The sequence below is a fragment of the Eptatretus burgeri genome, chromosome 13 (genome assembly GCF_056783735.1).
Source record: "Eptatretus burgeri isolate ZD-2024b chromosome 13, Ebu_testis_v1, whole genome shotgun sequence".
NCBI classification, from domain to species: domain Eukaryota; kingdom Metazoa; phylum Chordata; class Myxini; order Myxiniformes; family Myxinidae; genus Eptatretus; species Eptatretus burgeri.
In genome coordinates, this window is record NC_140973.1 from 45,704,738 (window position 1) to 45,717,055 (window position 12,318).

The window sequence follows — 12,318 nt, forward strand, 5'->3', positions numbered from 1 at the left end:
TTGACCACTACGATCACATAATCATCACCGGCTCTTCCTTCAACTTGAGGGACCGGTACAAATCTGAGGAAGCAAAATCTGGTGAATATTCTGGATAGGTGAAGCAGTTCAAAGCCACAATTGGTCGTTGTGGTTACTGCAACCTGGAGAAGCAGCACTCCTCAACTCAACCTTCCAATCCACTTGTTTGTGATGACTTCTTGCAATGATGCAGCTCATTGGCATTGTAATCCCCATTGATGGTCTTGCCTTTTTGGAGGTACTCTGTCATGATCACCCTTTCCCCGTGTGTCCTAGAAAATTGGCTATGACCTTTCCAGCTGATGGCTTTTTCTTGAACTTCCTGGGAGGAGGAGAATGTGTTTTTCAACTTGCACGCTCTGCTATTTGGTCTTAACATCAAAAGCATCTCATCTGCATTTCTCTTCCATCTCAAACAATATGCGATTGCACTTCACGTCCCTTCCAGATATTTTTGGAATTCGTGCAGTGAAGTATATTGTAAAGCATGAAGGTTTGACCGAGATTTTTATTGTACTGCATTTCCTCTCTCCTCTCTCAATCTCTCTTCTTTCATTCCCTTGCTTGTTGTCCAATTGTTATGTTATCTCCATTAACTCACAATAAGTTTGTTGCTTTTTACCCTCGGTCCTCACGGTCTTCCATGAGTCTAGTTTTTTAAAAGTTTAAAAGAATTATTCATTTTTTAGCAGAGTCCATACAGCCTTGCTGAAAGTGAGAGCACAATGTGTGATGTTCAAGTAACATGAAAGATGTGCGGCCAATCAAAGTACAGTATGATAAACATAAATTGAAAAATATTCCTTTGCTATCAAAATGGATGATTATGAAGACCGAGGAACGCTGGTAGCTGAAGGAGTTCTGGCAGTGATTTGAGACGTTGCTGGAGATTGAAGACTTGAAGGAGGCCGAGTGGTCTGATGCTGAATTGAGAAGGAGCGGATCTTTTTTTGCATCTTATTATCTCGGTAACCCATGCAATATGCACTTTCCAGCAATCCAAATCCTTTTACATTGGTCTCCCTCTTTTCGGTAGAAAGATCACTCTTCAATATATTTAACGAAACGATGACGACTTAATTTACTGGTCCTAATGTTATAATGGCCGTTCTTTCTTCCTCAGCCTCCTCTGGGTGTTGGGCAAAGTTTATGAACTCATTCATTGTCAGCTTGTCTGTCCTTCACGCTGTAATTTTTTTCAGAACCACCTGAATGGCATTTGGTTCATCTCCTGCAGGAGTGAAATTATAAAACTTTTTGTTATCAGCTAAAGCACCTTAAAGTTGGTGAATACCTGGGAGAAAGGTCGTAGTGAAGTTCTGATGGTATTCAGCACTGCCGAGAACAAGCTCGACCTTTTCGTTCAGATTTATGGAATGACAAAACTGTGTGTGTGTGTGTGTGTGTGTGTGTGTGTGTGTGTGTGTGTGTGTGTGTGTGTGTGTGTGTGTGTGTGTGTGTGTGTGTGTGTGTGTGTGTGTGTGTGTGTGTGTGTGTGTGTGTGAAGCAGTCTTCATAAGAGGGTCAACTCTATTAAATTCTTGCTGTTGTGGTGCCACAGTACTAGATACTCATGTTCATGTTCGTAAATGCTCGAGGGAATTTGGCTTGTTCACCATGAGTGAAAATTGCTTGTTTCATTTTTTCAACCTTCACCAACAGGCCCATGCCTGGTGTTGGCTTAATGGTTCAGGTGGTGGGCTCTGGGATCCCAGGGTCCTGAGTTCAAATCCTGCTTCCATTGAATTAATACTATTGAATTTATACCAGGTGGGGTTGACTCAGCCAGTCATCCCTTTGAGGTCGGCAAAATGAGTTCCAGCTTGCTGGGATGATTGAGCCATTCGAGTATCCTGCGTCTGAGTGGCGACCCATCCAGGATTGTGCCCAATAGCCCAGGAGACTGCTTTGGCAGCAACCGATGCTCTGTACGGAGTTTGGTCCCAATGTAATGGAACAGGCCTGATCTGATCTGTGCTCACAGCATTGATAGCCTGTCCTTGAAAGAATTAAATCCAGGAACAGATGTCTCTTCATGCATGATAAGTCTTGGTTGGCATCTTTCAAAAATGTCCACTTCTTTTTCTTCCTTTTACCATGTTCGTTTAACTTGTTAATCCAATCGATAATGAGCACGCACTCACCAATTACGTTTGATCCATCCCCTTGAATCCCAATCATATGTATCCATCCTTACTACGTCATCTCAAACTGCCTCCCATAAGGTCACGCAAGTCACATATGGCAGCTTTTAAGTTGGAAGTTGTAAAGTTCGCTGAGGGAAATGACGGGAATTTAGCAGTGAGAAGTGTAGCTCATTTTAAATACTGTACCTCGACATGATAACATGTTGAAAACTATTTACATTCCTAATTTATGCAAAAGATCGTCCCACAACGTAATTCAAATAACATGCATGAAACAGCTCTTTAATATCTATGACCCTGGAAGTACCATCGGCAGTGATGTGAAAAATACGGTAGTTTGATAGTGTGATGGTTAAGACACAATTCTCGCTCAGCATTTTGATTGAGCTTGACAGCAAAGAAAAATTCAACATGCTCTTTTGTCTTTTTGGCCCACCGAGTGTGACCACTTCAGGATTGGTACTCAGGTTTTAATCGCTGTTTCCAAGGCAAGCACGTGTGAGACGTGTTTTACAATCACCTTCCAAAAAACACTTCTGGCCATCCAATGAAATACTGGTACTCTTCCATATGGACACTGCTGAAAACCTCCTGTCTTTGGATCCAGATTTACTTCGTCGCCTCGCAGCCTGAATCTGCTCGAATAAATGGAGGCTGTCGCTATGTCACCAATATTTGCTCATCGGTTGGTCACGACACTTATGACCAATTGGGTGTTCCCGTTTTTTCCAGTATCGTTCTTCGTATCTTTGTAGATGGACCTGGATGGGCACTGGCCTGGAGACAAGCCATTAATAATGAAAATAATTTAATATGATATATGATGAAATGTTTAATGAACATGTTTTTTTTTTCCATTGGCGCCATTTGTGTCAACAGAAAACGTCATCACAATAGACGTTACAAGAGTGTGTTGCAAGCTTTGAATGCGATCACATGGAGTATGGTATGTTGTGATCAATATAATCTAATTCAAAAATTATAAAGTGCATTTCCAAGAATGTGCCGCAGCACATTGCCCACCGGAGGTGAGCTGAGGAGGGCACTCCCACCTGGAGGGCAGGAGTGCTCGCTAGTTCTGTAAATAATGGAATATTCTGAAAGAGCAGAAAGCCATAAGCCAAACCGAGGTCAATGGACATGAAGTAAGTTTAGTAGAGGATACGATTGTGGAGATGTTTATCAATCACCATCCTCCATTATATTTGCTTGTTGTATATCTCTGTAAGAGTCCATCGGCATATGTTTAGGAGGTAAACAAATCGATTTTCACTTGAATATGTTCAATTTTGTGTGCATACGTCCATCAGCTTTTTGAGTTCCTGTAAGCTCTGAGTGTAGCTCAAAAGTGAAGATAAATAGCTTAAGCAAGAGCTTCGGGTTCTAACTGTCGTTAAGCCATATTGCACAGTATTCGGTAGAACTGCATTAAACAAATGCTAAACAGTGGAAGCCAGAGCTCATACTTGATTTAATGGAACCTGTTCTCACTTCAGAACTCTGCCCCCTATTCCTTCCTTTGTTTCCTTCCTTCATTCCCTTTATCAGCACATCACCCAGCCCACGTGCACCTGTCTCATCTCCATCGGCACACACTATATCAGCCGGCACGCCAGAGCGCAGCCGCTTTCCCCGTGGCACCGCCAGTCGCAGCACCTTCCATGGCGGACAGCTAAGGGAACGCCGGCATGCCACGCATAATGGGCCGCCTGCCTCTCCAAGCCTCTCGCATGACCAGGCCCCGCTCACACCCTCACGCCGGGGACCTGTGCCAGGCATCTTCAGCAAGATTACATCCAAGTTTGGTCGCAGGTAGTTCCTTGGATGGAATTTATGGCTTTGATTTTTATTTTTTGATCTGTGTTATAGGACCAGATTCTTTAGAAGGTGCAACTAATATACAGAAACAGTTAAGATTAATGTGGAGTGCAATTATGTAGGAATGAAGATTTTAGGGGAAATATATATTTGATATGTAGTTGAGTCACCGTGATTCCCACTAATTGCTGTTTAGACGGCTCTTTCGAAAGCCTAATACAAAAAAAGAACACTCAGATACTGGCAAAGTTTGTTCACTTCCTAGTTATATCCAGAGAGTTGCTTTGTGGCATGAATTTCATTGTTCCCTCAGCTGCTGAATCGGATTGGGAGGTAGAATAGGCTGTGCGGGTCTAAAGCGAATTAATTTTGCAAAGAGCCAGTTTTGACAGTTGAATACACTTTATCATTTCCATATTTGGTGGTAGTTCTGTACCTTTTGTGAGATGGGTCACTGAGTTAATAACTTTTTATGTTATTATTCAAATCTATTTATCCCCTCCAGCCGTCAAGTCCCTTTGGGTGCCGAGTACAGGGAGGAAGGTCGGGAGGTGAAACCTCGCTCGCTGCGCTTTACATGGAGCATGAAGACGACGAGTGCGATGGAGCCAGAGGCCATGATGCAGGAGATCCGCAAGGCGCTGGATGTGCATGCTTGTGACTACGAGCAACGTGAGCCCTTCCTACTGTACTGTGTGCACGGGGACGGACGGGCAGATGACCTTGTTCAGTGGGAGATGGAGGTGTGTAAACTGCCTCGGCTCTCTCTTAATGGCGTTCGTTTCAAGCGCATCTCGGGCACATCTATTGCCTTCAAGAATGTGGCGTCACGCATCGCCAATGAACTCAAGCTGTGACTATGCTGGGAAGAAAGGAATTAGATCGAGAGGGACATGTATCCATAATGATCATATGATGATATACGGAGGACAGTTGAAGGAGTTGAACCTATTAAAATGAGCCACATAGGAAGTGATGTGGGAGCTTGGTATCATGGACAAGATTCTTCATTCCTGGAGTAATGTAGAGAACGTGAAGTATTTGGTTGTGTGACATCCCCCAATCTATGGATCATTGTTCTCTAACTATTGTATTAACAAGGCATTGAGCTACTGATCCTTTGTGTACACGGAGAGTTTTGTGATTCTTCAATGGTCAATCGCGACCGACTTTCCATCCCTCAACCCTGCTAACTGTGAGGGTGCACTAAAGTGGGCCTGTCATGGTGATCGCAGATGGAGTAGCTTCTCGGGGAGTCTTTATTATATTAACCGAATACTCTTTGTCATCCTGACAATTTCTCCTCTTCTCAATCTTTTCATTCGGTGTCACAGAGAGGCATTGCAGTGACAGGTTGCAAAACTTGTAGCGATTTAAGCTCCTTCCCTCCATCCCCCCCCCCAACCACCATCTCCCATGCTTATCCTCTTGCTGTCCCCTTATTTACAAGGTGACTATTTACTGTCCGCTTCGTAGTTTGGTCTTTGTTCATCTCCATGTACTCCTCGTCCATTGTCCACAATGTTGAGTACCATCTTGCAGCCACCATTTTGTCATAAAGCCAGTAACACGTGGCAAATCATGTGATCCCTCGCTCCCTCACCCACTCTCGCTCCACCCTCCACTCTTAAATACAATCTCTCTCCCCACCCACTCTTCTTCACCCCCTACACATCTCCATTCCACCACTCTCCCTTCACCCCTCAATACAATCTCTCTCCCCACCCACTCTTCCTCACTTGCTCCACCCTCCACTCCTCAATACAATCTCTCTCCCCACCCACTCTTCTTCACCCTCTACACATCTCCATTCCACCACTCTCCCTTCACCCCTCAATACAATCTCTCTCCCCACCCACTCTTCCTCACTTGCTCCACCCTCCACTCCTCAATACAATCTCTCTCCCCACCCACTCTTCCTCAACCCCCCCCCTCACTCTCCCTGCACCCTCTCCCCCTCCACTACACCACTCTCCCTCCACCTCTCCACTCCACCACTCTCCCTTCACCCCATCAATACAATCTCTCTCCCTACCTACTCTTCCTCACTTGCTCCACTCTCCCTTTACCCCTCAATACAATCTTTGTCCCTCCCCCTCCACTCTGGTCCTCCCTCCTCCCCTTTCAATCAACTCTTTCCCCACCTATCCTGTGTGTATCTCTCTCTGTGTCTTGCTGTCGGTTTGCGTGTTTCTTTATCTGTTTATATTATTGTCAGGATCAAAACATTGTCAACAAGCACAGCCTTTCAGTTACCCATTGGGCACCAGTTTACAGTCTTTGCTCTAAACTCGCATCTTTATTCCTGTGCTGTCGCAGAAATATTATTCTTTTTTCCTCTCCTTTCGTACTGGTGGTTGAAGCCGTACATCTGAGCAATCTGCAATAAGTTTTTGTTTTGTGATAACTGCCTGTGAGAACCGCAGTGAGTGGCAGTAGCTGTGAACCCAACTCCAGCATTCTGTACATGCCTTCACCGAGGCAGGTGGGGTTATAGGGTAAACTCGTAATTCTGTGCAGGTTTCTCTCAGACAAAGGGCCTTCATCCGAATGAAGACACATTCTGCGAACTTGCATGGTGTTATGTTGTGCTATCTTTGATATCGGTAAGAAAATGCTGATATTAAACCTGGCTCCCTTTTTACGCTTTGCACACAGCTTCCGAAGGAAAATTACGATTGCCCTTCCTTAAAGAGCAATTGTGTCCATTTTCACTCGTTTTTCAATTCAAATACTGAAGCATTATTTAATATGGAGTATCTTGATATCGGTGAATGCAAATCGGTTGTGGAACAATTGAGGTGTATTTGAAGGAAGTAAAGAGGGAGGTGTGGGTGGGGGTGGGGGGGTGGTGGTGGTTCACAAAGTTTTGCACTCTTCCCAAGTTTATTTACAGGCAATTAAAAAAGTTTCTCACCAATCCCGTTTATTTGCACGTGAGTCAAAAAAATATTTTCTCCCCTTTTCAAAAACCTCTTTATGCAACAGCCAAGATACCGACAGCTAAGTGCAAATAAAGGTGAAATGACATGCATGCCGAGTTTCACTGGTGCAGGTCCAGTCCCCTTGTGGGGTCTTCCATCAAACGGCTACATGAGACATTCGATCTTCTAAATTATCTGTTGGTATTATGAATTCAATACTGTCGATCTGTTCTTGAGATTTAGGCCAAACCATAATAACCAGATTTGTATATTTAATATCAAGACAGTTGCTCTTTAAGTTCCACTTCACAATGGTGCCGCCAAATGAAGTGCAAAGTCTGCTGATGCAGGGCATTAAGTGATGAGTATTCGTTCTTCCACCACCTCTGTCGGTTGGTGTGTCTGATTGCGTTTTTATTTATTACTATAATTTTTATTTTATTTTTATTTTTCTGTCTGTGCTTTGTGCTTTTTAAGCCTGTCTAACCCAGCCTCCGCGCCGGGCCGCGGCTGCCTATTTAAAATCAGAGTTGCCTTTTGGTTTTCAACAGGAGCGAACTGTGCGAGATAAAAATGAAGAAAATAAATAAATAAAAATAATTAAAACTCACCAATTGTCTCGCGTGCTTACTTACCTTTGATTAGCACATGGAGGACTCGGGTCCAGGAGTCGGAGTCAAGGATATACAGGGTGACACCAAAAAGTGGGCCCCAGGAAAGGTTAAATAACCTTCACAGTTTTCATTGAATATCATTTTTCAGGAGGTCTGACCTGAGTTCAGTGAGAATGTATCTGCCTAGTTTTTTGAACCTGTCACATTCACACACCATGTCATGGACACCTGAAGAAAAGTCATTTTCTGTCGAAAACTATCTGCGGACATATTCGTTCTTGCAGGCAAGGAACCTGTTCTGCACACATTTTGCAACAAGGAAAGCACCCAGCAAGGTGCAAATTCAAATGTTTGTGAAAAAATTGAGATAGTATGGCACAGTCTTGAATATGAATTCACCAAACAGAGGAGGCCGAGCAAAATCAGGAAGGTCACCCGTGAATATTGCTGCCGTTGCTGACTCAGTCACCCACAGTTCTAATAAATCTCTCCAGCACCGCCGTAAAGAGCTCAACATCAGCAAAGAAAACTTCAGGAGAATTGTGATAACAGTGCATACAAGTCATCAATAACTTTGCTCGACGTGCAACTCTCTGCATTGAGTGAAATGGTGCCCATTTGGAACATATCATTGACATCAGTAATTTCATTGTAAAATTGTCAAATTTATTTGTAGAAAACTCACATTTTCAGTGATATCTTGACTATTAGTGAGTAATATGATCTGCAAATTTTGTGAAGTTTGATTGGGTAATATTAAAGTAATTAAACTTTTCTCAGGGCCCACTTTTTTGGGTCACCCTGTACAAGGAACTTTAGCACAGGAGGAAGCCATTCAGCCCATCTTGCTTTTGCTAAACCAACCCCAGAAACCATCACGCAGCCACACACAAGCTTCCTACAGCTCGTGCTACTCATATTATCGAATTGCTCTGTGACACTTGTTGCACAAACTCGACATAACATCGCCCACCTGGAAAGGCCCCAATAATTTGAGGCTACAAAGTAGTGACGATGTACCTTTATGATGCAACATTGCAAGTAGACTCGAGGAAAATTCACTTTACCATGTGACGTCTGGAAGGGGTAAAGGCTTCTTCATGAATCCTCATATACATTATTTTGCCTTTGAATCAATTTATTTATTATGCATGCAAATGCAGTGGAATTTTGCCCTTGCTCAACGCTCCATACATATCTCTTCACTCCACAAACAATTCTATGCCCCCTTCCCCTTTCCTCCAAAAATCCTCCCAACCTTTTCCTTCTCTCCCCACCCTTCTGTCGTCCTCCCTTTTCATCCTGGGTGGATGTACTAAATAGATGCCTCTTGGATTTATTCTTTTTTTCTATTTGCAGGGAGCAAGGCTCATGGAAGAGCAACGTATATCTGACTGTGGGATAAAAATCTCGGGAATGAACGAACAGAAGAGGAAGGGGAGTGGAAGAGGACACACTGAAACTAGCACTGTTTGTGTTAGTTAGGTTAATGGAAATGGGGGTCATGGAACAGAGTTTGGGATGGCAAGAGGTGGTGGTAGTGCACTGCTTGCTCGAATTCTTGGAGGGAAGACTGAGACAGAACAGCCACTAATGTGGTTCCATTCCATCGACCAAAGAAGCAAAGAATAGAACAGATGGTGTGCAGCAGCCTCCGGGCTGTCCCCCTTCCCCCCATGGGGCGTCCCCAATCTATACTAATAAATGTTAATGTGTGTGTCAGTGCGTCTCCTCCATAATTCCAAAACCATAAAACCGAGCAGCCTGAAACTTTGCATGCATACTAAGAAAATGCCAAGGAAAATAGGGAAACGCCAAGGAAACTGAAAATTGGGTGTTTGGGTTAATTGAAACACCACTTTTGAAGATAATTAACGGCCTTATTTAATTATATCCTTCATCAGGCAATCCTCGGCCACCTCGCTTTCTGGGGTCTTGAGGCGTTTCCTGGGTAACCTTACTGGGGTCTGAAGCCGCCATGTTTTTTGGCCTGCTCAACCATACCTTGACTTTAAACAATCCACAACGATTTCTTAACGATAAAGTTGGTGTTTTCACTTTCCTCACTCATATTATCGAATGCTTGTTCATCATAGCTACGAATCGCTGGGTATATTGCAATGCTTATAAACACCTGGAGAAGCCAGCATTCATGGCTTTATTTAATTTTCGCACATGAATAACCGAGAGAATCTCTTAAACTAACCAGAATTACAAAATTTAAGCTCCAGATTTGAAAGTATCAGCAGCTCCGACTTCGAAAAAAAGTGTTGATTTGTCCAATACGGTTATACTTTGGACATCACTTTCGCTTGGCAACCATTCAATTGGAATGCTTGCTTGAGTGGTTAAGCCACTTCCCGAGCGCCCCACAGTGGATGGCGGTGCAGTTCCTGTCCCAAATGGGATGCACTGTTGGCAGTTGCTGTGAGATAAAGTATGTTCTGATAACGCGTTTTCACTACAGCACGGATTTAATTCAACATCAACAACTGCACGGGCATTGTTCCCTCAACCTCGATCTTCACAGGATAGGGTGTCACCCCACGGGGTTGTGGGACCGGTGTCATGTTCTTGAGGATTTGGTTCATGGTTTCTCTCTGCCCTCTGTACGATGAGCCCAGATCACGTCGACTGCATTCTGTCTGTGTCATGAGGATCACGTGGTCAGACCTGCTGGATGCGTTTTGCCATCTGACTCGGAAGCACCCCCGGATCTGTCGATCAGTTTTAAAATTAATGAAAGAAACGGGGCTACCAATACAAGCTTCCAGTATCCATATCCGAGATGTTAAAGTGCATGGCATATATAGAGCCTCGTGGCTCTGAAATCGCCATTAAACCCCAAAAAGAAAGTAAACAACGCGCTACATCATTCTGAGCGAATCGTTCACTCCCTGCAGATGCTTTTGCCGTGTCACGTTATTCAGAGCGAGTGGTTGCGTGCTGCGTCATCCTGAGCGAGCGGTTCCTGCTGCGTCATCCTGAGCGAGCGGTTCCTGCTGCGTCATCCTGAGCGAGCGGTTCCTGCTGCGTCATCCTGAGTGAGTGGTTCCTGCTGCGTCATCCTGAGCGAGCGGTTCCTGCTGCGTCATCCGGAGCTAGCGGTTCGTGCTGCATCATCCCGAGCGAGCGGTTCGTGCTGCGTCATCCCGAGCGAGCGGTTCGTGCTGCGTCATCCCGAGCGAGCGGTTCGTGCTGCGTCATCCTGAGCGAGTGGTTCGTGCTGCGTCATCCTGAGCGAGTGGTTCGTGCTGCGTCATCCTGAGCGAGCGGTTCGTGCTGCTTCATCCTGAGCGAGCGGTTCGTGCTGCGTCATCCTGAGCGAGCGGTTGCGTGCTGCGTCATCCTGAGCGAGCGGTTCGTGCGTCGTCATCCTGAGCGAGCGGTTCGTGCGTCTTCATCCTGAGCGAGCGGTTCGTGCGTCGTCATCCTGAGCGAGCGGTTCGTGCGTCGTCATCCTGAGCGAGCGGTTCGTGCGTCGTCATCCTGAGCGAGCGGTTCGTGCTCCGTCATCCTGAGCGAGCGGTTCGTGCTCCGTCATCCTGAGCGAGCGGTTCGTGCTCCGTCATCCTGAGCGAGCGGTTCGTGCTCCGTCATCCTGAGCGAGCGGTTCGTGCTCCGTCATCCTGAGCGAGCGGTTCGTGCTCCGTCATACTGAGCGAGCGGTCCGTGCTCCGCCATCCTGAGCGAGCGGTTCATGACATTTGGATTAGATGTCTGCCAAGCCGATGTTTGATGTGCATAGGTATTTAACACTGAGGCAGGAGTTACACATCCATTAACAATATTCAGTCCAAGAGCAGTGAAGAGGTCCATGAGTATCGTTGTTCCAGAAGGCACAATGAAGAAATCAGCAGGCACAGAAACATGGTTGTGTCACACCAGTACTTGAAGACAACCAACTACAGAGATCGTTTTTTTGGTAAGTCACCAAGTGTAATTTTGTTTGTGTATGAAGTGCATTCTTGAAATGCTCCTGGTAGGTGGAGTGGAAGTATAGAACGAATTGACCCTGTATCCACCAGCAATTTAGCTGAGCATGCCTATCCATCAGGTGTGCAAAGACGAACATCACAAAATAGATTCCCTCTAATTTGTTCAGAGGTTTGTTTGTTGATGCTTAAAACAGTGACATCTGGCACGTCACTTCCCGCACTTGGTATTTGTGGTCTTTACTGTGACATGCTTTAGTAAAACGTCCACTTTTGCCACACTGCCTGCAATGTACATCTTTTGCAGGGTGTTTGGGGTAATTGGCTAAGTGCATTGCACATTCACAACGATAACAAGTCCTCTCTTGGCGTACCTGTTGTGAAAATTTTGGCCTTGCAGGTCCATTTGATGTGTCCTTGTGGATGGGGTTACGTCTGTATTGCTCCACGCCGGTACGTGCTGTTATAGCATTAACATCCTAAAAGGACGTCGATGTGCCTCATGTAATCGCTTTTGCTTCCGCCATGGCCGATTCGATTCGTCCCGCCATTACGAGGGTTTTCTGCAGTGTAAGCTCCGGTTCCAAAAGCAATCGTTCACGTTCACGAGCTATAAGGGTTTTTTTTTTCCACGAGCTGATCTCGTATCATTTCATCAGAGAGATCATTAAACTCGCAATTAACCACAACCTCACGTAAAGCAGCAACAAACTGAGCAGTCGATTCACCCGGCCTTTGTGTTCGTTGACGAAACTTATATCGTTCCAAAACAACGTTCACCTTTGGCATGAACAAGTGAAATCCTTCAATACAGCGCGTATGGTGAAGCAAATGAGTACACTAATGTTAAAATATGCAA

General features: G+C 45.0%; 1 protein-coding gene across 5 annotated transcripts in view; it reads left to right on the forward strand.

Annotated features, from left to right (window-relative positions):
- Positions 1-7,520, forward strand: part of LOC147014366 (MAP/microtubule affinity-regulating kinase 3-like) — a 60,441-nt gene extending 52,921 nt beyond the window's left edge. For all 5 annotated transcript variants that reach the window (XM_085852277.1, XM_085852278.1, XM_085852281.1 and 2 more), the window contains 2 exons: positions 3,717-3,980; positions 4,492-7,520. In XM_085852277.1, coding sequence (XP_085708403.1) covers positions 3,717-3,980; positions 4,492-4,843 — 616 coding nt within the window. In that variant the 3' untranslated portion in view covers positions 4,844-7,520. The remainder of the gene's footprint in view (positions 1-3,716; positions 3,981-4,491) is intronic.
- The last annotated feature ends 4,798 nt before the right edge of the window (positions 7,521-12,318 follow it).